Consider the following 22,151-nt stretch of genomic DNA (forward strand, 5'->3'; position numbering starts at 1 on the left):
GGCCATGCTTTCAGAGCATTTTGATTCAGCCAGATAAAGCTCATGCAGCCAGGTGAGGCTAAGCTACATGCTACGCTCAGATTAATTGGTGCCAATTTAGTGATGAAAAAAAGTTTTTAACATAGTTGATATTATTTAAAACATGAAGAATAACAAAAATACAATTGCTGTTGATATGGACTTTTAAATATTTGACACACTTCCTTTTGTCAATCCATTATTGACATTATTGTTGTCACATTAAATTTTTTTCTGACACTGTTCAGGCCTACAGTACTTTGTAGGTTTGGATTTATCACCACAGGCTTGCAACCATTGCTATTCCAAAACCTGGGAGAAAGTTTTGCCTCCAGACAGTGCAGAAAGTAATGTATATAATGGAACAGGAGTTCCCTCTGCTGGGTAAACTTCATGAGGACATGCTTTCTAAATCAATATAAGAATTGTCTTCTGCATTAGATGTTCTAAAAAAATGGCTTTTTCCTTTGATGAGCTCATCATTGTTGATAATACCAGCTCAACCATATCTGTCAGCTTCTATATTTTACTCAAAGAAACGTTTGCATCAGCATAACGCTTGGGTTAAATCCCAGCAGCCTGTAAAGGTTGCTACTTGGACACATACCATTTATATTAGCTAATTATTGAAAAGTATAAATGGTGTGTTTAATCAAACACTAAAATTCTATCATTATATAATTTTAGAATAATTTTAACTGTAAACATTGTCAAACTTAATATGATTTGAATGGAAATCACCTGATATATTCTACCAGTGTGTCAGTTCAGGAGTAATCATGTGACCGTTTTGTAATTTTTTAAAATGACAAAACAAGAGTTTACACTAATGTGTCCTCATGTACTCTTTAAATCCAGAACTTACTACTGCTCCGGATTAGTGTCTGTCTCCAGACAGATCGAGTGACGCTTCAGGGAGGGGGCGTGGCAGAGCAAGGGAGAGGGAGACGGGCACAATCTGTTGCTTCAGACATAGGACTGGTTCTTTAAATGCACAGTGAACATGGGTCAACATACACTGACCAGGATGTAGGCCGTATGTGTGTGGACATGTAATGACTGAACAACAGCTGAGTGAAGCCTGATGGGGTCTGGAGCAAGCCAGAAGGAAATTATAGGTAGGAATGAAATGCATGACATAATGACTTCAGTATCACTTGGAGAACAGAAGAGATAATGGTATAAAGTCCTTATCAACTTCTTGGTAAGCTTTTGATTTATACAGATTAGAGCTACGGATAAATGCGTTAAAAATGTATTCAGTTCATCCAAATTCAATATTTGTTATTGTCTTTTTGCCAAGGTATAGTTTAGTTACAGCACATCTGATACATGGACTGTATTGGAAGGTAAACCGGTCCTTGTTTAAAGTCTTAAATGAAGCAATTATAATTGTATAGTTAAAGCAAAATGAAAGGACATCATTATTATCTTCAAACAAAGCCCTCTTAATGTTAATATTTAGCTGTGCAGTGAATATTTCTGACTACATTTGTGTTAATTGGTGCAAACAGGTTTAGTGCATTGTAATAATCAGCTTGTATTAAGAAACCTTATCATCATTGTTAATGTACACTGTTATCCCTCCTTAGAAGATATAGATACAAACCTATAACGCTCTTAAGAAATTAGCACAATCCAATTTAAAATGTGCTGTTGCTCTTCATACATAAAGGCTTTGATCAGATATACACATCATCACACAACCACACACACACTGCTGAAAGGCCTAAGTCAGCAGGTAACTTAAACAACAAGCACACACATATAACACAGACCATCCAGTAGATGAGGGATGGGGGGGCTTTGTTTATTAACAGGAATTTAAATGGAGGGCAAAACTACATAACATGAAAAAAAGTGGCTGTTAATACAGACAACACAACTAATTATTTACAATGCATCAAATTCCCCCAAATCCAAATACCACACTTCTACAGCGACCCCAAACACTGCAACACAAACTAAAAATACATCTCATATAAATACCACAACATTTTAATGAGTTACTTTCCTTTGATGTGATTTGTTGTGTTGAGTATTTTTGTTCCGTGTTGTAAAGGGTTTTTATGACGGTGCCTTTGATTTTGGTAAATGACCGGTTGTGCTCAGGTAGGCGATTTGATTGTATTGTGGTTTTTTTTTGTGTTGTGCTAGTTGTCTGTGTTGAGTAAGATTCTTGTTTTCTGATTATTGGTTATGTTCAGGGGTTTTGTGCATTCAGTTATTTTGCCATAGAAGGTATTCGGTTGTATTTCACCATACAAACATATTGCATAATTTTGTTCTGTTTTATGATTAGGTTATTTTATGCTTGTTGTTTTTTTTTCTTTACTTTTAAACGAGTTGAGGCCTTTTTGTTGTGTTATATTTGGTTGGGTGTAATATTTTTATGTGATATAAGGTTATGATATCTGTCTTTTTGTATTTGGTATTATCCGTATTACAGTATTTCGTTGTGCTGTGTTGCATTGTAGAGTAATTTAGTTGTGTTTGGGTCTAAGTTATTTAGTGTTTTTTTTGGTTGAGTGATTGAAATGAGTTGTTTAAGGTATTATTGTTGCTTTGATTATTTTCCTGCTTGGTTGACTTCTGTTATTTGGGTGTGTTTTGATAATTGGTTGAGTCATGGTATGTGATTATGGTTGTGGTATTATGTTCATGTTGTGTTGCATGTATTAGCAGTATGTTTTCTCAAAGTTATTTTTTAAAGAATTGAACATGTTATCTTAATTTTCTACATTTTCTTCTGCCAGCATTTACTCAAACTGCAGAGTGTTGAGCTCTTGGGGCCTCCATAGTTTTTGACCAACTATATTTAACTTGTACTTTGGTTAGGCCTTACCTATCTTCAAACTCAATTTGAAGTGTCATGTTCTCCCTCATAGTTACAGAGAGTCCTCCATCACCACCGCCAAGTCCCGAGCCAGAGCCAGAGCCAACTTACATCTCCCGACCTCCACCTACCATCCTCATTACAGCTCCTTCACAAGATGACCTCTTTGCCTCACCGCCTACAGTGACTTTAGCGGACGCAGTCAAAGAGCGGAGGCCCCTGTGCACACCTTTCATAGTGGGGAATAAACTGGTGACTGGAAAGTAAGCAAATATGACCTGCCAAAGAAGGTAAAGTGGGAATCAGGCACGATCAGAGAGTAAAGAAAACTCTGCAATTATATTAAAATATATTTGATTTATCACATGTTACAATTGTTAAATTAACATAATTAAAATATCTGTGGTTGTAGGAACAAGGCTGCAGGCTGAAGATAACTTCAGAATGTATTTATGTTTTTTTATCAGGCAACCACTAAAATTACAGTCTGTTGTATGACAAGTTAACAAGTACAAGTAACCACATTAGCAGTCAGAGTTAAAAACAACAACAACAACGGTGTTGTCTAAAACAGAACATAAGATAAAAAATACTATAGGATGCTCTACATAGTGTTTTAAGAAGAGATTTAGAAGACGCAACTGACTCTGTCGGCCTAATTTCCTCTGGCAGACTGTTCCACAGTTAAGAACAGAGAACGCACAGTCACCTTTTGTCCTGAGCCTGAACTGTGGAACAACTAAAAGGGCCATGCCAGAGCACCTTAGGGTCAGAGTCAGCTCATAACTTAGTTTGAAGGTCTGTGACTTATCCTGAGACCCTTCTGTGCCTTGAAAGTAAACTGGACCACTCTGCTCACTTTCTTGTAAAAAGGCAGGTTGTTGTAAACAAATCACTCCTAAACTTATAGCTGCTGCTGACACTACATAATATGACAAATCACTGATAGGTCCTTTAAAACTGGCACTTTGCTGCCCAAAGATTAAAATATCAGCATTAGTTGTTGTTTAATAGATTCAACATGTTTAAAATCCTGATTTGGACAGCCTTGATAAAGTTTCTGAGTGGGTTGAAATAGTTGGGATGGTTGTTTGTGACAGACACAGGCCTCTGTGTAACTATGGAAAAGGACACTATATTGACGAAGGATAACAGTGTCAGCCTTTCTTTTGTTTCTCTTTGAATCGTTTTTTTTTTTTTTTTACAGCTTTCCTTGAAGAAGTCATGATGGGCTTCACTTACACCACACAGACCCTGCCTCTTTAAACTCCGGGATAGCACTTGGTCGTCCTACCGGAAGGCCGGAGCAGAAGCAAATCAACATGGCGGCCCCCTCCGAGCTGAGCTGCTGCATGTCGGGATAAAGCTGCGTCGGACTACAATCGTTTCTCTCTTGAATTAAAACAGGAGAAATAATGGAGTCTATTGGAGAGGAGGAGCCTGACCCAATAAGGCTGAAGTCCGTGAAGAACAATAAAACATTTACAGTGCCTCAGAGTGACAGAGTAAGATCTTTTGTTTTATATTACAGGTCTCTTTACAGTCCACGTATGGATAGATAATGTGTGGAGACTATTCACATACACATAAACCACCATCGCTGATTTGACCTATAAAGTTAGTTTTCACAAATCTACATGGTGGATCACCTCCATTTGTAATGGTTACCTGAGCTCACATTGTTGAAAAGTAGAGAAAATAGTTGGTGTTGGACCTTTGTTTCGTGGTAAAGTGAGATGTCATTGTCTCCGTCGATCTCATTAATCGCCGCTTCCTTCAACACATGAGCCAGGCAGCACGAAAAAACGCATCAAACTATCCCATTCATAAAGAGTCCTCCTCACTTTCAGCATACCTTCATGTTTGTTTGCGTTTGACCGATAGTAACCCCGCCCCGAAGACTAGTGTTCTTGGTGATGAAGACTGTTCAGTTGACGACCAATTTATACCTTCCTTGTTCAACTCTCCCTTCAGCCTTCCTTTCATTGAGACTTTCCATTATCTGAAAAATTTATTATTTAGGCTTAATTTCATTCCATTGCATTTTTTTTTCCAGTTTGGAAGCTGCAGGAGCGTCAGAGAGTTTGAGAAATTCAACCGCATCGGAGAAGGAACTTATGGAATTGTCTGTAAGTCATTTGTGATGGTGACTATAGACACGTTTTATAATTAGACTACACATATTAAGGTTATTGTGACTAAATTAACTGGACTTTTCTTTCCCCTATGTAGACCGAGCCCGAGACACCAAATCAGACGAGATTGTAGCCTTGAAAAAGGTCCGCATGGACAAAGAGAAGGATGGTAAGAGCACTGCTCTAGAAACAAGTTGTGTCCTTTGGATTGTTACATTTGTCTTCGTTTTGTATATTTTATGCATGCATAGAAAATGGGGACTGTAGGGGAGCATCCACGATTTAAGTCATTTCACCGTCAATCTTTTGGTCATTAAATATTCCTCTGTCTTTCAGGGATCCCCATCAGCAGCCTCAGAGAGATCAACCTGCTGCTCAGACTCCGACATCCCAACATAGTGGAGCTGAAAGAAGTGGTTGTTGGAAGTCAACTGCAGAGGTAGTACACACGCACACGCACACACTAAAGTGTGTCAAGATAAGATAAGATAATCCTTTATTCGTCTTGCAAGTGGAGACATTTACAGACTTACAGCAGCAAAGCAGGATAGCAGAAAAAAAGCGTACAGTGCAAAAAACAATTTTGTCATTAATGCATCCATCTCGCTGTTTGTTGTGATCGCTTTAAATAACATAACTATATAACTTTACTTTACATAACATAATATTACTCAGGTTTTAATGGCTGTAACATAAACTTTTGGATCAAGTTAAGGATAAAGAGGCCTTTTTTTAACCATAAACAACAACCTCAAAACAGAGCTGGTCCAACAATAATGTCAGACAGATAGTTATTTGTGCTTCAAGGTCAAATCACTCGTGTTCTAGTGGATTCTGGTTGCTTTAAGGAGAGAAATGTAACAGTTGTTTTTGGTTGATAAAAAATCCTCTTGCCATAATGCATTATATCCCAGATTTCCTCTTTGAGACGTGATCTTTTATTTTTCTATGTTTCTGTTGGCTCACGTTCAGTCTGTTCCTGGTGATGAGTTACTGTGAACAGGACTTGGCCAGTCTGCTGGAAAACATGCAGACACCGTTCTCTGAGGCTCAGGTAGGACAGAGTGAAGATCTTCAGTCCCTCACGTGTACATGTTTTCCATTTCTAATAAAATCAAATGGGCCTCTGTGTCCATTTGTTTGTATTAGTACTCCACACGACTCATGAATGTTTCCTCCATGTCATTCGATCAGACAAATACTGATCTAGAGTTCAACATGACCTGAGCTTTTAACCGTGGTGTTCTGTTTATTCAAACTAAATTAAACTCTGTGTTCACCTCATTGGTCAGTCGCACATACCAGACCAGCAACTGTGAACACACTCTTGTTTCTAACATTTTCATGCTGGACAAACACACAAGCTGTCCGATTACAGTTCTATGAAATAATGAGATATCACCTTCCCTTTATTTCATGAAATGCAGCACATTTACACATTTTCGTTGTCTCCATTAATCTGTACATATATTTCATCTTAGAAGGAATACAAACCTTTGTTCATTTACAAATGGTTGATGTATTCACGCGTTGGTTTCCATAGTTACAGTGTGCCTTCTCAGTGCATGAAAGCAGTGCAACATTTTGATGCATCATTTCCTCGTCAGCCCTTAAAGATACGCTGAAAAGGCTCCCTGTGTGGGGAGTAACGTTACGTTTCCTTTTTCTTCAAAGGTGAAGTGTATTGTCCTTCAGCTGCTCCGAGGTTTAGAGTATCTCCATCACAACTTCATTATACACAGGTGAGCTCCAAACACTCCCATACATGTTTATCTAACATGATAATAATGGCAGCACAGGAACATGGTCAAATCGAACAAACGTTAATCACACACCACTCGCTCTGTGAGTGAGTTTAACCACAGTAACTTGTCATATTGACATTGACACACATAGACGAGAACAAACTTTAAATGCTTTTAACACTGGTCCTTTGCAAAAGTCTGCCAAGGATTTGTTAACATTAAGCTTATTTACTTTAAAGTACATTTGGTGTTTTGGACTTGTGAGTTGCACGAGATGTCTTAATGTTTAAATTGGATCAAAGTCTTTTTCTGATGCTGGAAGCTCTTGCTGAGACTCAACTGCAACATTGTAATGTTTTTATGTTTGTTTTGGTCTTTTACTATATGATGTAGACATTTTTAAATACTTGATTTACATGATTTCTGCGTTTGCAGTTTGCCTTCCAGAAACATTCGTAAACGTTCATTTCATGTTAAACAGCCACCATCATGGAAGACTCCACCTTATGCTTGCTCTACCCTGGCGCCCTTTCTCACCTTAACCAATCAGACTGTTTCCATTTGTGAGAACTTGTTCAAACCTCTTTGTATCGGACATGTGTTAAAGGCAAGTCGGGAGAATATCAGGATCTGAATATCTGGACATTTTCAGGCGCTGATGTGATAAGCGGGCATTAGTCAAACTGAACATCTGGACGAAGGCGAATGAGAGCGTGCAGCATCTGCCGTCTTCTCCAGTGCAGCCACTTGGCTGTGTTTTTAAATGCAAGTAGCAAATTATGGATGAAGTTCAGAAAAATCTCCCATCATTTATATTTCCCAGGCTTGGACATGTTTACAAGGCCAAACTCTTCTTCATTTGTTTCAACAGGGATTCACATCAGGGTGGATACGAGATAGTTTACATTTGGCCCGTGCAAAACTTTAAAGTGTCACCGTGACAGGCACAGAGCCATGTGGAATTAATCTGCTTAAAGATTAAATCCAACTACCATGTCCGGCAGTGAGAGCTTTACATCTTGTGTTTAGTCAGCTTTAGTTTCTTCGGGGGGGGGAACCTGTTAGCTTGTCATAGACAGCTGATATGTCATGTTTGAGCGATGGATTTCTGTAAACCCAGAACTGCAGCGGTGCATGAAAGAAAATAGGTAAACAGCTTGTTGAGCTCCTCAGAACTCTTCTCTTTCTTCCTCCACATCATTGAGCCTTGCATTGGACGACCCCAGTGGGCTGATCTGGTTTTCAGAGCTGCTGTTGAATCTCACGCTCACTTACCAAAGCAATTAAGCTATGAAGCTAATGAGATGATTTTAGAGTTCAGAAAGAGGTCTGGTCTTACTCAGCTTGAAAAGGGCTTACGGTAGTTAAACAGGAGATTATCAGTTAATGACGCAGGAAACTATTGGTTTAGGTAAGAAAAGGTGATACTTATTCTGTTTACAAGAGGAAAAGATATATATACCCCACTTGAAAAGAAACCTTCCCCGCTGTGTTAAATATAAGCAAATATAATATAAGCAATCAAGATGGTAAAGATCTAATGGAAATAATGTCGGTTTGTGTTGCTTATTTTTTATAAAACATTTAAACGAGGAAGCCCTTGAGAGGTCGAGTAAGTGTGCGAGGAAGTAGCAGAGTTGGTTAGCGTTTGGTCAGTTTGAATCTCTTCACTTTTCTACAGAGAGACGCAGGAGCAGCAGCTCTTCAGGCTGAACACTTTAAAGACTTAGTTTCAAAATGACCTTTCAATGTGGGTGTCAACTGGGTGTTTTAGATCAATTCAAACACTGAGGACACGGGACGTTAGGTGAAGCTTCGAGCCGAGCTACACTAGAAAGAGAACTGAATCGCCTGGTCACTCCAAAAGATTGCACGTTTGGTTTGCGAGTGTTTTGCGGGTGATCTACTCAGAAAACGTGTGTGAATGATAACGGGTACAAACATTGTGGAGGCGGTAGTATTTAAGTCAGTTGCATGTTCTACTGGATTACGTCACGGAGAGTTTGGACGGAAAGGCTGACTGCAAGCTCAAAATAGGCATTGGTGAGAGAGGCGACTGAACGTCCAGTATTTTTGAGTTATAGCAGATAAATCTGAATAGAACAAAAAGACAATGTGGCTTATAAGAAAACATTGGCATGAAACATGGCCCCTCTTTTCTTTCCATCTTTTGAATGAATTGTTAAACGCTGCGCTGGAGGTGCGAGCTGCGTCCTCTGCAGCACGGGCGCTGAGGCGCGCTGCTTGGGCTGTTGTTGCGCACCGGACAGCTGTCCAGTGCCGTGTCTGATCGGACATAAACGCCCTGGCAAAGAGGCATCTAAGCAGTGGTGAGGTCGCCCAATCCAAGCGTCCTACAGGGTAGCAGCAGGGGGCTGTAGAGGGGGGAGACGAGCACGGTAGGGAGAGGAGAACACCAGAGGGACGAGCTGGGGGAGAGACGCACAACCCGAGAAAAAGGAAACGCCCAGTTTAAAATGTAATGTTGGTGAGAAGAGGGAAACAGGAAGACATAACAGGCAATGTTAAAATTCTTTAGAATGCAGAGGCTGTGAATGTTCAGTTATATTAGTTTAATCATGGTGTTTCTCTTTGTTAACTATTATTGAAGAGAAATCAAAAAACATTTATTTTCTGTCATTTGAAACAATGTTAACACGTGTGGGGGGGAAAGGATCTTTACACTTCATTTTATTAAGTCTCCGGGGCAGAAACGCCTCATGTTGCATATTTATTAAGGCAAACGTACTAAATGGACAATATGTGTTGTTTTGCTCATATGAAAGACACAATCCTCACTGGACGCTGCTTGTACATCAGATAGTATGTTAGTATGCTCAGAGACAGAGGTTCAGATTGTTCATTATCCTCTTCGATCTTCTTATCAGGGACCTGAAGGTGTCTAATCTGCTGATGACAGACAAAGGCTGCGTTAAGATCGGTGAGTCATCACTGTTACTATAACCACCTCACTGTGATCACCTTATACCTGCACTGACATGCTGTAGAATCCCAAACACTGCAGCACTGACGTTTGACTTCACTGGCTCTCTGACAAACACTGCTTTAGACTGTTTAACTCCATCCAGTCACTGACCTTGTACTTCTATCAGCTTTCGCTCCAACTTAAGGAGCTTCATTCCGTTTAAATGTAAGTTTGTTTGTAGAGTCCCATTATCACAAAAAAAAAACCTCACAGTACACAACACAAACCGTTCCAAAAATGAGCCACCAAAAAGTTTGCATCATTTGCTGTAAGTAAAAAAAAAAAAAATGATTTTTTTTTCCACAGCGGTTACAAAAAAAAAAGGAAGGAAACCTATTTATTAAAATTCAGGAGTGTCTTTGATCTTCCTCTTAACGTTTATTTATCTTTCAACCTAACATCCAAACAAATGCAACCTTCCCTTTAACGCTGCATAAGAAGCTCCGCGCCCTACATTCTTGGAAAGCACTGTGGGGATATGACGCAGTGACTTTAGTCCTCTATATCCGTTTCTAATGTGTTTCTAACGGGCTTAGTGTCACTCTCCTGGATTAGAAATTCATTGTAAACAAAATAAACAGCTGCTTCATCACACTTTAACAATAAGATTTCGTCACATGTGCTTCATATAACCTGATGCTATTAATTGACTTTTATTGGCTGTGATTTTTGGCTTAATTTAATCAGTTACTTAATTAAAACATGTTGCAGGCCAAATATATGTTTATATCCATGAAAGGTTTTTTAACTAATCATGCTTTTGTTTCTTCTGTGCAGCTGACTTTGGATTGGCCAGAATGTACGGCATCCCTCAGCAGCCCATGACGCCTCGCGTGGTCACACTGTGGTGAGTGTCGGGGTGAGTGTGTTGAACCCTGCAGATCATCATCATCATCATCATCCTGTTTTCGTTGTGCTGGTACAGAGTCAGCAGCGACTCCAACATGTGCACCTTCCTCCATCTGTGTGCAGGTACAGAGCTCCAGAGCTCCTCCTAGGGACCAAAACGCAGACTACAGCTCTGGACATGTGGTGAGAAGACACAACCTGTCCCAGCATGCATTTCAACTTAATGCTGTTATTACATTGAAACATATTTACTCCTTTGTTTGAGATCCCTTCTGTTTGTTTAATTATTTGATTATCTAAAACTGGACATAGATAACTCAAATTGTCTGGTGTCATATTCAGAGATTTTCTGGAACATTACAAAGGGCTTTTACAGATGCTAACACAGATGGTTTTCAGAACAAAACAAAATGTTTTGTTTTCATTGCAGGGCTGTTGGCTGCATACTGGCGGAGCTGCTGGCTCACAAACCTCTGCTGCCTGGAACCTCTGAGATCCAGCAGGTGGACCTGATCGTTCAGCTGCTGGGAACACCCAATGAAAACATCTGGCCGGTCAGACTCAAGTCCACAGTGTTAATGACTGCTTTGTTTATCTGTGATGTCTGATGATGTGAAGGAATGTGTGTGTGTGTGTGTGTGTGTGTGTGTGTGTGTGTGTGTGTGTGTGTGTGTGTGTGTGTGTGTGTGTGTGTGTGTGTGTGTGTGTGTGTGTGTGTGTGTGTGTGTGTGTGTGTGTGTGTGTGTGTGTGTGTGTGTGTGTGTGTGTGTGTGTGTGTGTGTGTGTGTGTGTGTGTGTGTGTGTGTGTGTGTGTGTGTGTGTGTCTGTCTGTCTGTCTCAGGGTTTCTCCCAGCTGCCTCTCATCGGTCAGTACAGTCTGAGGAAGCAGCCGTACAACAACCTGAAGAACAAATTCACCTGGTTATCTGATGCAGGACACAGACTGCTCAACCTGCTTTTCATGTACCATCCACAGCGCAGGTACACACACACACACACACACACACAGACTGAGCAGCACTAGCACTCTGAGCTAACACACACAGTGCCACCCCTGGCAGACGAGGCTGCAGTCCTGAGGCGACAGAGTTCAGAGAGTCCCGACACAACACTATTGCGATCCCTTCTGTTATATCAGATTCACCTTTTCCTCTTTTGGTGGCTCAGTCGATGTGACACATTTTTCACTACAGGTGAAGAAGCAGGTCAGAATAAAGGCATGCCAGTGTTGACACTGATTTTTGCAACATGTACTGCAAGGCTGTGATTTTGATGATATCAGGATCATCCACTTACTGAGGATAGTTTAAGTCGCACAATAATATTCTCAGGTGGGTCGGATAACGTGATACACTTGTTTTTTTCTTTGTGCACTTATGATGATAAGAAAACAGATGGGTTAGATAAGTAATAAGAAAAAGGGTCTTACCTCAGTGACCATTTTGTAGTGTTGTCAGACACTACAGGAAACAAATCTGAGGGGCGCCAGTTGAACTACGTTGGCAGCAGGTTCGACTCCAGCCTTGGACCTTCGATGAATGTCTGCTCCAGTCTCTGTCCTCACCGCACATTTTCATGTCTCTCTTCAGTTGTTATGGCACTCAAAGCAAAGTAATGGTATAGAAATCACCCTTCAAATGATTGAACGCTTTAATAGAAATGACTGTTGTCTGTCTTCCTGATTCAGAGCTAATGCCAAAGACTGTCTGGAGAGTTCATACTTCAAAGAGAAGCCTCTGCGTGAGTGAAGACATTATGGATCAGCTTGTCATCATGACCCTCCGATGAATCCCTTGTCAGTTATTCGTCTTGTCTCTGTGTCTCTCTGTTCAGCCTGTGAACCCGAGCTGATGCCAACCTTCCCCCACCACCGCAACAAGCGGGCCTCTGCTGCTCCAGCCGACAGCCAATCCAAACGCAGCAGAGTGTGACGAAGACGACGAGACACTGGACTTTGTAGGAGCCCTCTGAAGATGGTTTCTGTTCACACAGCCCACAGGGGACCGTGAATGTTCTCATGAGGAGGTTTTTTACCTTTCACGTGTGAGTGTTTGGAGCAAAACAGAACTCAGCTGAAGCAAAGAAGCCGTGGCACAGATAAACGTCACACCGGACCGCCGACATAGTTCTCTGCAGTGTTCAACGTCCAAGTGATCATTAAAAGGCTCCAACCACAAAATTATTTGATAAAGGTCAAGTGACATGGTAACTGAAGCAACTTGCTTGAGCTTGGGTGTGTTTGAAGACCTTTGTCAGGAGAAAATGAAGTCGAAGAACGTGCCTGTACAATTCAAAGAGTTAGTGGTCGAATAAATGGATGGCAAGCCTTGTTAAGAAAGCATCGAGACAGTTTTCTCCTCATCACCATCAGTGTGTCTATGACCAGTTAAAGTGTCCTTCGTGGAAAATGTGGAGCCCCTGCTTTCATTTTTTTTTTTTTTGGTTTTGTTAGCTCGGCAGTTAAAGCAATAAGTCAACTTTCAGGGAATTTGCTTATTAGTAATCCCCCCTTTTTAATTTTCACCTCAAAGTGTAAGAGAGTTAGTTTCTTTATATCCAAACACCAGGGGAAGGAAAATCTAAGTCAACTTTTAATTTATTTTCCCAATCTGCCCCCCCCTGTAATTTGTCAAAAAAAAATGTTGGAACAACAGGATGTTAACTTTACAAATTGAACAGAGGCCTCCTCCTCTTCATGACTAAGAGGCCTTGTAAACACATGGAGTCAGCGGGTTTCATGCGAAATAATCAATGCCACTCCAACTGATGTCTGGAGGAGGGGGGGGGGGGACAAGATCAGATTGTTGTTTCCTCTTCATTATTGTGGTTTTATCAGGAGCCAAATCATTCACTGAGATTTCCTCCTCTCTGAAACAACCGGCAAAGGCCATCAAGGAAGCGTGGCGAGTGGAGCTGCCCATTAGTTTATGAACAGTGTCTCCTCTTGTGTCAAGCTCAGGATTCCTTCAATGTTCAATAATGAGACTTCTTTCTTACGTCCTGCTGTGGCTCAGTGGAAGAGTCGGTGGTCTCTTAACTGGAAGGTTGAACATTTTGAATCCTCAGCTCCTGCAGTAACATGTTGATGTGTCCTATTTCAAGACACTGAACCCTGAATTGCTGCCACTGCGACGTCGGTGGCGTCAGTCGTGTGCGATTGTTTATGAATGGAATTCGATAATACTGATGGACACTTTACATAGCAGCCTCTGCCATCATTGTGTGAGTAGGTACGTAGGTGTGACCAGCGGTGTAAGAAGTCCTTTCAGTGGTCAGAAGATTAGAAAAGTGATTTACAAGCTCAAGTCCATTTACTATGTTCTCATTCTGCAGGGCTGCAACTGAGCTGTCACTTTAACTCGCTGATTTATATGCTTCATGAAATTGTAAGAAACATGAGTCCTACAGGTAAAGTCTGAGACTTGACCTAAAAAGAAAAAGGATTGAATAGTTAAGATATGCATTTATGGTTTGATCTTATTAAACTACATGTTGAGCTGTTTTAAAGACCTCAGCTTGAAAGCCTTAAATGAACTGTACAACAAAGCTAGTCTGAAAAAAAATCACCAAAAAGATCAGTATCATTGTGTTTGACATGTAGTTGCCAATAAAATTCATTGACTGAAATTTACTGAACTGGTAAAGGCAACTGGAAAACCTCTACATCCATTCACACAAGCAGCTTTAGGATACAATAAAAAGGTCAAACCAGCAGCCGTCTCTTCTTCATTTCAAATGTCAGTTTTTATTTATGCAGGATAAATTAGTAGTAATGGTTACAGGGCCAGCCGCAGGTTTTAACTGACCTCTCACAAAACCAGTGTGTACCTCCACAAACACGCAGACTGAGCAGCACTAGCACTCTGAGCTAACGCACGAGGCTGCAGTCCTGAGGCGACAGAGTTCAGAGCGTCGCTACACAACAAACGTCTAATAGCATTTTGATTTCAAACTGTGTATGTGTGAGAGACCCGGTTAAAGAATGGCAGCCAGCCCTGAACAGACTGTCATTAAGCATCATGGTAGTGTGCATTCACGCCTCAGGTGTGCATCTGTCTGGAGCTCTATCAGAAAACAACACAAAATACTTGAAGTGTAAACATACTGAAATGCTAAAATCGTCAGTCAAGTTACATGTCATCAAACATGTTGTATAAATAATGTGCGAAAACACCGCTGAACAAAACGATCCAAATGTTCACAAATAAAAGAGATGTGCTTCATTGAGTTTCACAGAAACATTCAAAGACTTCACCATCAGGAAACTTGAGACAAAACCCAAAACTTAGTCAAGTTTGTTCTGGGAAATAGCGTAGCTTATTTAAATAGAGGTTAAACATTTGTGTTATTTGAAAACGGCAGTCAATGAAATCTTGTAACCACTCGACCTATAGTAGAAAATATGTCCCGGAGCTTTCTGTCATTTCATATCTTGATCAGCTGATCAAATATCTTTACATTGTCGGTGTCGTCTTGCAATTATTGTCACCAGAATCTGGCCCAACAATTACAAGAATGCTGTTTTTTCATCCTGAAATCAGGGTACAAACGTTTCCTGCTGTTAAAAGGAAACCACATTCAATCAAACAGCAGCCTAGTTCAGAGTATTTTCAAGTATTTTGTAAACTTTTCAGGCTCCGTCATCTAATCCAAAGCTAAATGGACCAACTGCTGTTAAACTTTTTGAACCACAGTTTCCAAGCAACCAATGGATCAGTAAACATACACGGAACATATTATTATTTCAATGCCTCAACAAGTGGGCAAAGTCCTTTTTTTTTTATGACAAAAAAAGCTCCAGACGATAAATGTAGCCGGTTGTTATGTGGTTGAATAAAATGTCATTTTGGCGTTCAATCAAGCACATCTCTTGTTCAGAACATGTTTAACATGAATGCATCGCTCAGACACACAGCTTTATGGGAACACTGAGATTAATTAACTTTTTCTTCAAACGACAAAATAACAGGGCTCTTAACTTAAAGACACATACGTTGAATAAAAACAATAAAATGCATTCACACACTTGCATGCCAGGCAGGAGAACTACGTTCTTTAGTTTTCTTCTTCAAATGTCACTCGGTCCTTCATGGCCATCCAAAACAAAGTGCACGACGGCAACAAAATGTACAGTCCTTCAGTTCATTCAGACGGCTCGGTCGGCTCAGAGAGGGGCAGACTTTTCAGTTTCCTCACGGTGATGCGGGTTCGATGAAAAGTTCTTGTAGTGAATACGCTGTGGCGGCTGAGGGAAATGGGCTCTGTTGTCCTAACACCAAATCACACCAATGAAGCGTTTGGTCAACTTCCTCGAAGGATTCAAACACTGACTGGATGATAAGAAGGAGAGGTTAAAGGATTTCTCTCTCTCCCTTTAATCACACCGGTCATTTCTTTTCAACTCCACGAGAGGAACTCAACCAAATGCTGAGAAAAAGCATACAGGATGGTACAGCAGTTGAACAGGGTTTTTTTTTTTTGGGGGGGGGGGGGCAGCTTGTGGAGTTTGATCCTGTGTTTGACAGGTGGAGGGGCTCCGTCTCTCAGCCCTCCATCCCAAAGTCCTCTGTGAACTTCTTGACCTTCAGCAGATCTTCAGTGTTGACTGTGGGCCGGGTGGTGGACAGAGAGCGCAGCATGTCCGACTGCAAAGTAAGGAGGGAGAAAAGAGACGCTTTTTTGATTTTTCCTTGTGAAGTGTAATCGTCATCCATCGTCTGTTTACCTCCTGTCTGATTCCTACAGGTTGTCTTACTGTTGATTCATTTTATTGTACAAACACGAGCAGCGCAGTATGACCCAGAGGAATATTTCACACATCAGTATTTACCACACATAAATTTACGTCGGCTGGCTGTCCGAGGTTTCAACAGCTGCCAGGCTAATCCAAAAGCCCATTTTAAACCAATTACGGTACAAAAAAACGGTACACTGAGGTTTGTAGCAGAGAGAGTCGCCCCCGCTGTCATCTTCTGTTATTGTTTTGAATGAGAGCCCCCTGGTGGCTGATTTTACATACTGTGCGTTTAAATGTTTATGGACAGTGTGTCCAGTTAGAGTGGAATGATCATGTCAAGCATGAGATTGGAAGAAAGGGTCTCACCATGCAGACTATGGGTTCCAGTAGCTTATCACTAGGCACATCAATCCAGGTCATCTCGAGGGCTGCAGGGTCTCCAGGCGAACAAGGAGTCAGGAGGTCGTCCACCATTAACTGGTTGTTGCTTCGAGACGGCCCACGAACCTTTAGGAAAAAGAACAAGAAAAATAAAAAATAAAATAAAAAGGCAGAGTGACAGCTGTAAAAATTAAAAACCACATCATTGCTTTTGAGATGTGTGTGTGTGTTTTTTTTTTAAAATCATGGTTGTTAATTGTCACCTTCTTGAAGTGCGTGGCAGACTGAACCTTTCTGACAGGCTGCATGAGAGCGTCCCGCACAATGATGCTGATGTCGGCGCCGGAGTATCCCTCTGTTTTGTGGGCGAGCTGTCGAAGGTCGACATCGCTCAGGCTGTGTGGTGTGTTGCCGAGGTGAAGGCGAAACATCTGACACCGAGCCTGCTCCTCGGGCAGAGGGATGTAGATGCGCTTCTCAAATCTGACGCATGACAGAGGACAAGCACATCGCAAGCTCTTTAAAAAAAAAAGTTTCTATCAAAAAATACTCCAGATAGCAGATCTATGTTTCTGAAACCTGGATGAGATGTTCGCATGCATGAACTGAGAGGCAGAGATAGTGAATACTTTCTACTGAAACCCCTTTAAACAAGCAAACAGAGTGAACCATGGATAGAAGTGTGAACACTGACCTTCTGCGGATTGCAGCGTCAAGCACCCAGGGGATGTTTGTGGCTCCTAACACCAAGATCCCATCGTTGTTGTTTCCCACACCTGCAGAAGCATACAGCCTCAGTGAACTCTTCATGGAGACTTATTGTGGTATGATCAGGCTTCTAGTCAAATATTCACTCTGACCCTTTCCCTTTTTTTCCTCCGGTACGCATTCATCACTCTGCGTCAGTCTGGACGCTCTCATTGGACTCACCTTGCATCTGCACCAGGAACTCTGTCTTGATGCGGCGCGCGGCCTCGCTCTCGTTCTCATTCCTGGAGCCGCACAGCGAGTCCACCTCATCGATGAAGATGATTGAAGGTTTATGCTGGCGAGCCAGGTCAAATAAATTCTTCACCAGCCTGGAAGACACCGAGACAGAGAATGTCAAAATGCCGACGAGTAAAACCATGAATGTGATGTCTCATCACGACCTGCTCTCTTACTGCATGTGGCTGTTAGCTCGGCCATTTGCTCTAAAAGGCTCATTTTCACACAAAGGTGCCCTTAAACATGTGCATGTTAGCTTATTTATATACATGCAGCTTAGCAACAAGACATCATGTACGTGCAGCCCAGTTAGAGGTACATAACTAATTCCTCAGTTTCGTCTTGTCACATGTGTGCAGCTGTAGCCATCTCAAAAGCTGAGCATTCTTTCTGTGAATTGGACCCAAGAGTTCATAGTCATAGTCAGCAGAAAGCCCATCATAACACTGTTTTTAAACAGTTTCTTTAAAGGGGACATGTGAAAAATCCACTTTTACAGTGTTTTTGAACATTTATTTGGGTAACCTGAGTGTTTACTGACCTACAAAATTTGAAATAAACCCACCAGGTCCTTTGTTTGTGGTCTGCATAAGTCTTACCATACAGAGAAAAATTGCTCGGTTTCAAATCTTCTCAGTTTGTGACATCACAAGTTGGATTCTGGTAAAATAAATCCCCTCCCCTCCCCTGGTATCTGCACCCATGGACTCCACCTCCAGCCTAGAGCCAAACTTTGAAGCAGGTCCGCCATTTTTATTTTCTCTACAGAGGAGTGATGGCTCCTTGGAAAACTCAGGATGCGCTCATTGCATTTAAAGAGACACACACACAGCAAAACGGAGCGTTCAGAGAGAGCTGGTTTCTACAGGGTCACAAACCCCCTCTGGTGCTTGATTCATGTTATATTTGGACCAAAGCCCAGCACAGACGTTTCATTAAGAGCACAGGGGACTGTTTGAAAAAGTGAAAACAGGGTATAATATGTCCCCTTTAACAGTGATGTAACCTCTTGCCTAACATGCATTACAGTTAGCTGTTTTGATTTGGCATGACTCAAGTATATCAAGTATAAAATGACTTGTTAATAAATTAGACTATTTACATGTGTTACATCCGATTTTAAAAGTTTCAACAGATTGTTGATAATTATCTAAAGGGAGGAGGTGAGAGAGATTCAAAAAGAATTGAAACATACAAAATAAAGATGTCAAACACATTATGGAATATTTCCACACTAGATGAAAGTCTCCCTGTGTAGTTTACACTTCAGACCAGAGACGTACTTCTCGCTCTCCCCGAGCCACTTGGACATGAGGTCTGAAGAGGACACAGAGAAGAAGGTGGAGTTGTTGGCCTCAGTAGCCACGGCCTTAGCTAGGTATGACTTCCCCGTCCCTGGAGGACCGAACAGCAGGATGCCTCTCCATGGAGTCCGCTTACCTGAGAACAACGAGCAGAGGTCGTTTTAGTCACAGGATGTCCGAGGAGCGGATCTGGATGTCAAGCCGAGAAATATTTGAACAATGTGAATGTACTCAGTGCAAAGTGAAGGTGTGACAGTGGGAAGAGAGAGAGAGAGAGAGAGAGAGAGGGGGAAGAAAATCTATTTTAGAGCTAGCTTCATGATAAAAAGGAAATTTTTTCTTGACAGCTGTTTCAATATAACAAGGAGTCACATGATACTGAAGCCAAAGATCACACTTTTTTAAGGCAGTTTTAAAGCGACATGAATAAGAGTTGAAAACAAAACAATTAACACTTTCACTTCAAGTGGTGCTGATGGTGAGTGCTTGTGAAATTCCCCCACTTTGTTTACATGTATGACCTCTCGCACTTCTCCAACTCCTTATACTGTATGTACAGCTTATGTTATACCATCATGTATTTAATGTAGTAAGTAAGCACAAAGGCATAATGACAATGGAACTAACCCCCCATGATGGAAAACATACAAACATTTAAACCTCTGATTTATGATATCATCAAAATGATGAAGAAGTGGAAAAGAGAGATCCCACAGTACCAGTGAAGAGGTGAGGAAATTTGATGGGGAGGATGACTGCTTCCTTCAGAGCTTCTTTCGCCCCCTCCAGTCCAGCCACGTCGTTCCACCTGACGTTGGGCTTCTCCATTACAATAGCGCCTGAACACACAGGCAAAGCACGATGGAGAAGGAGAGATATTAAAGGGGATTGTACACCTTCAAGAAAGACACCTCATAATGCTCACAATTTCTAGTCCATTCCAGCAATCATCCAAGTTAACTCACCCATAAGTTGCTCTTGCAGTTTCTTCTTCTCTGGATTTTCACCCTCGCTGTCACTATCGCTCCTAAAGGAGAAACGAACACACAGAGGGGTTGGCAAAAAATAAAGGACAGCTCACAGGCTTGCACGTGTGTGCTGAGAGGTCAGCGTATAAGCTGCATACTTGTCATTGCTCTGTGCCTCCTTGACAGGCTTCTTGCCCTGCTTGTCTTTGTTTTTCAGATAGTCCTTCAGTTTCTCTGCTCGGTCGAGATATTGCATACACTTTGCTCGTATACTCTCCTTCGCTTTGTCGCTATGGGCCTCATCTGAAGGAGAGATAAAAGTCAAAATGACAACGTCAATAATCTTACTCAGCGACAGAATGATGTAAAGATAGTCCCACTGTCTGTCAGGCAGTAGTACTTACATTTGATGGCATGTAGGAAATACTCAACAGCATGCTGGTACAGTCGCAAGGCCTCCTCATAGTTTTTAGCCTTGTCTTCCTCTGTTGCTTTGGTCACAAGATCAATCGCTTTCTGTAACAGATGCAAACAAACAGAATCAAGAGATGTGACTCAAAAGTAATCAGAATGAGTGGCAGGTCACTTCTACCAACATTATTTTCTTTGATAAATGCTGTACAAGTTAAACACTAAACCACTAGGTCCATGACATTAATCTTAATGTTATAAGATAATCCTTTATTCATCTTGCAAATAGAGAAATTTACAAAAAAATGATCCAATGAAACCAAAATCCTTCATACCCTTTAAAAATATTTATGAAAAGGTACTTTCAAGAATATATATATATATATATATATATATATATATATATATATATATATATACATCTGTCATGTTTGCTGGGACTTTAAATAGTACCTGCCATCAGTAACGTTATATTTTGCAGTAGATCCCCTGATTAATTATAATAATAATAAACTTTATTATAATGTCCACATACTGTAAATAATACAGCTTTAAATTGTACTACATAATCCTTTAAGCTCACAAATGTGATCTTACTCTAAACTAGATGAAAACGTTCATATTTGTCCTTTATGTTGAAGACGTCTTAAATCAGAGTTTTTATTATCATTATGTGTGTTATTATTAAGAGTGGTCACAGCCCAGCTAACGGGGCTCAGAGGCTTTACGTTAACTCATTTATGCCCCACTGCAAATCTATTAAAACATTAAACATATTTTTTTGGTTGTGCAGCTCGCCACTAATCTAACTTTAACTTAGTTTTCAGGTTTATGTGTTCAATAATAATGTTAGTTCGTATGGTGGGTTAGCTTCATCAGCTGTTAGCTTGAAGGCTAAGGTTAGCTAACGTTACCTGTAATGTTGACGTTGTCATTTCATATCCGTCTTTTGGCTCTCAGATTACACGGACCCTCCCCGGAAACTGGATCTGCAAAGAACTCGTTAGTGGCGCTGTGTCGTGAGGGGGCAGATTGATCCTGACATGACAAACTACTTTAATATGACAGCTCTGCTTCGACCTAACAAAACCTAAGCAACAACACTGCGGCTAACGACCAGCTAGCTCACATGACGACACTTCCGGTTCACACTTTCAAAATAAAGACATTATTTGCCCTAATAGCTATAGACATAATATACGTATATTATGTCTATTATTATGACATAATATACGTATATTATGTCTATGCTAATAGCTACAAATATACACATACATTTACCATCATTATAAAAAAACGCTATATGTATAGTAACTTCACTTAATCCAAACTGAAGCAATTTTGTTTTGATTTTTTGTTTTATTTTTTTATACTGTACATACATCAAGCCTCCTGCCGCCTCCTGGTGGACAGATAAGTAATAACTGTGCTCATAACTAATTTCATATCACCGATTTTAAACTGTTACGACATGCTTTACAAAGCCTGACAATAATAATACAACAAGCCAAGGTAGATAAAATGATGACAAAGTAGAGCACACAGATAAGACTAAAAAATAGACACGATCAAGTGAGTCCTTATACAACTAAAGATTTTACAATTTCCTTTAATCTGTTTAATGTACGATTGATTTTTCCTGTTTTAATAATTTTTAAGGACATAGGCTGGTGTATATACTGTATATCTGAGCTTTTATGCCCCTTTGAGACATGAGACAGTCTGAGATACTTTGTTAGTGTTTCACCAAAAACCATTCCCAACCCTCTTCCCATTCCAAGAGCCTCCAGACCC

General features: G+C 40.7%; 2 protein-coding genes across 5 annotated transcripts; one reads left to right on the forward strand and one right to left on the reverse strand.

The window, feature by feature from the left end:
- The first annotated feature begins 799 nt into the window (after positions 1–799).
- On the forward strand, positions 800–14,283 carry cdk10 (cyclin dependent kinase 10). Of its 4 annotated transcripts, none has more exons than XM_079345643.1 (16): positions 800–1,136; positions 2,907–3,144; positions 4,062–4,359; positions 4,911–4,983; positions 5,087–5,158; positions 5,326–5,428; positions 5,962–6,043; positions 6,664–6,731; positions 9,623–9,675; positions 10,498–10,567; positions 10,693–10,752; positions 11,000–11,123; positions 11,411–11,550; positions 12,257–12,309; positions 12,403–13,955; positions 14,011–14,283. In XM_079345643.1, the coding sequence occupies exons 3-15, from the start codon at positions 4,270–4,272 to the stop codon at positions 12,498–12,500; spliced, it is 1,086 nt and encodes a 361-aa protein (XP_079201769.1). In that variant the 5' UTR covers positions 800–1,136; positions 2,907–3,144; positions 4,062–4,269; the 3' UTR covers positions 12,501–13,955; positions 14,011–14,283. The 4 variants fall into 4 exon arrangements, with proteins under 4 accessions (XP_079201769.1, XP_079201771.1, XP_079201770.1 ...); XM_079345645.1 differs by having other exon boundaries at positions 4,262–4,359; XM_079345644.1 differs by having other exon boundaries at positions 2,907–3,117.
- A 6-nt stretch (positions 14,284–14,289) lies between these two features.
- On the reverse strand, positions 14,290–21,502 carry vps4a (vacuolar protein sorting 4 homolog A). The gene is made up of 11 exons (XM_079345642.1): positions 21,272–21,502; positions 20,351–20,462; positions 20,105–20,249; positions 19,944–20,005; positions 19,698–19,817; positions 18,958–19,114; positions 17,618–17,766; positions 17,382–17,463; positions 16,951–17,170; positions 16,673–16,813; positions 14,290–16,214 (listed from the first exon to the last, which is right to left on the reverse strand). Exons 1-11 carry the CDS (start codon positions 21,290–21,292, stop codon positions 16,113–16,115), a joined length of 1,311 nt encoding a protein of 436 aa, XP_079201768.1. The 5' UTR covers positions 21,293–21,502; the 3' UTR covers positions 14,290–16,112.
- Between the last annotated feature and the right edge of the window lie 649 nt (positions 21,503–22,151).

This window comes from Symphodus melops, assembly GCF_947650265.1.
Source record: "Symphodus melops genome assembly, chromosome: 6".
Taxonomy (NCBI): Eukaryota; Metazoa; Chordata; class Actinopteri; order Labriformes; family Labridae; genus Symphodus; species Symphodus melops.

Excerpts from the sequence above, each read along its gene's own strand:
- cdk10 (XM_079345643.1), top strand. The coding sequence starts at position 4,270 with ATGGAGTCTATTGGAGAGGAGGAGCCTGACCCAATAAGGCTGAAGTCC. Across the intron at positions 9,676-10,497 it reads CAAAGGCTGCGTTAAGATCG|CTGACTTTGGATTGGCCAGA; the intron begins GTGAGTCATCAC and ends TCTTCTGTGCAG. Across the intron at positions 12,310-12,402 it reads CTTCAAAGAGAAGCCTCTGC|CCTGTGAACCCGAGCTGATG; the intron begins GTGAGTGAAGAC and ends CTCTCTGTTCAG.
- vps4a (XM_079345642.1), bottom strand. The coding sequence starts at position 21,292 with ATGACAACGTCAACATTACAG. Across the intron at positions 19,818-19,943 it reads ACTGCAAGAGCAACTTATGG|GCGCTATTGTAATGGAGAAG; the intron begins GTGAGTTAACTT and ends CTGTGTGTTCAG. Across the intron at positions 17,767-18,957 it reads TGGCTCGGGGAGAGCGAGAA|GCTGGTGAAGAATTTATTTG; the intron begins GTACGTCTCTGG and ends GGTGTCTTCCAG.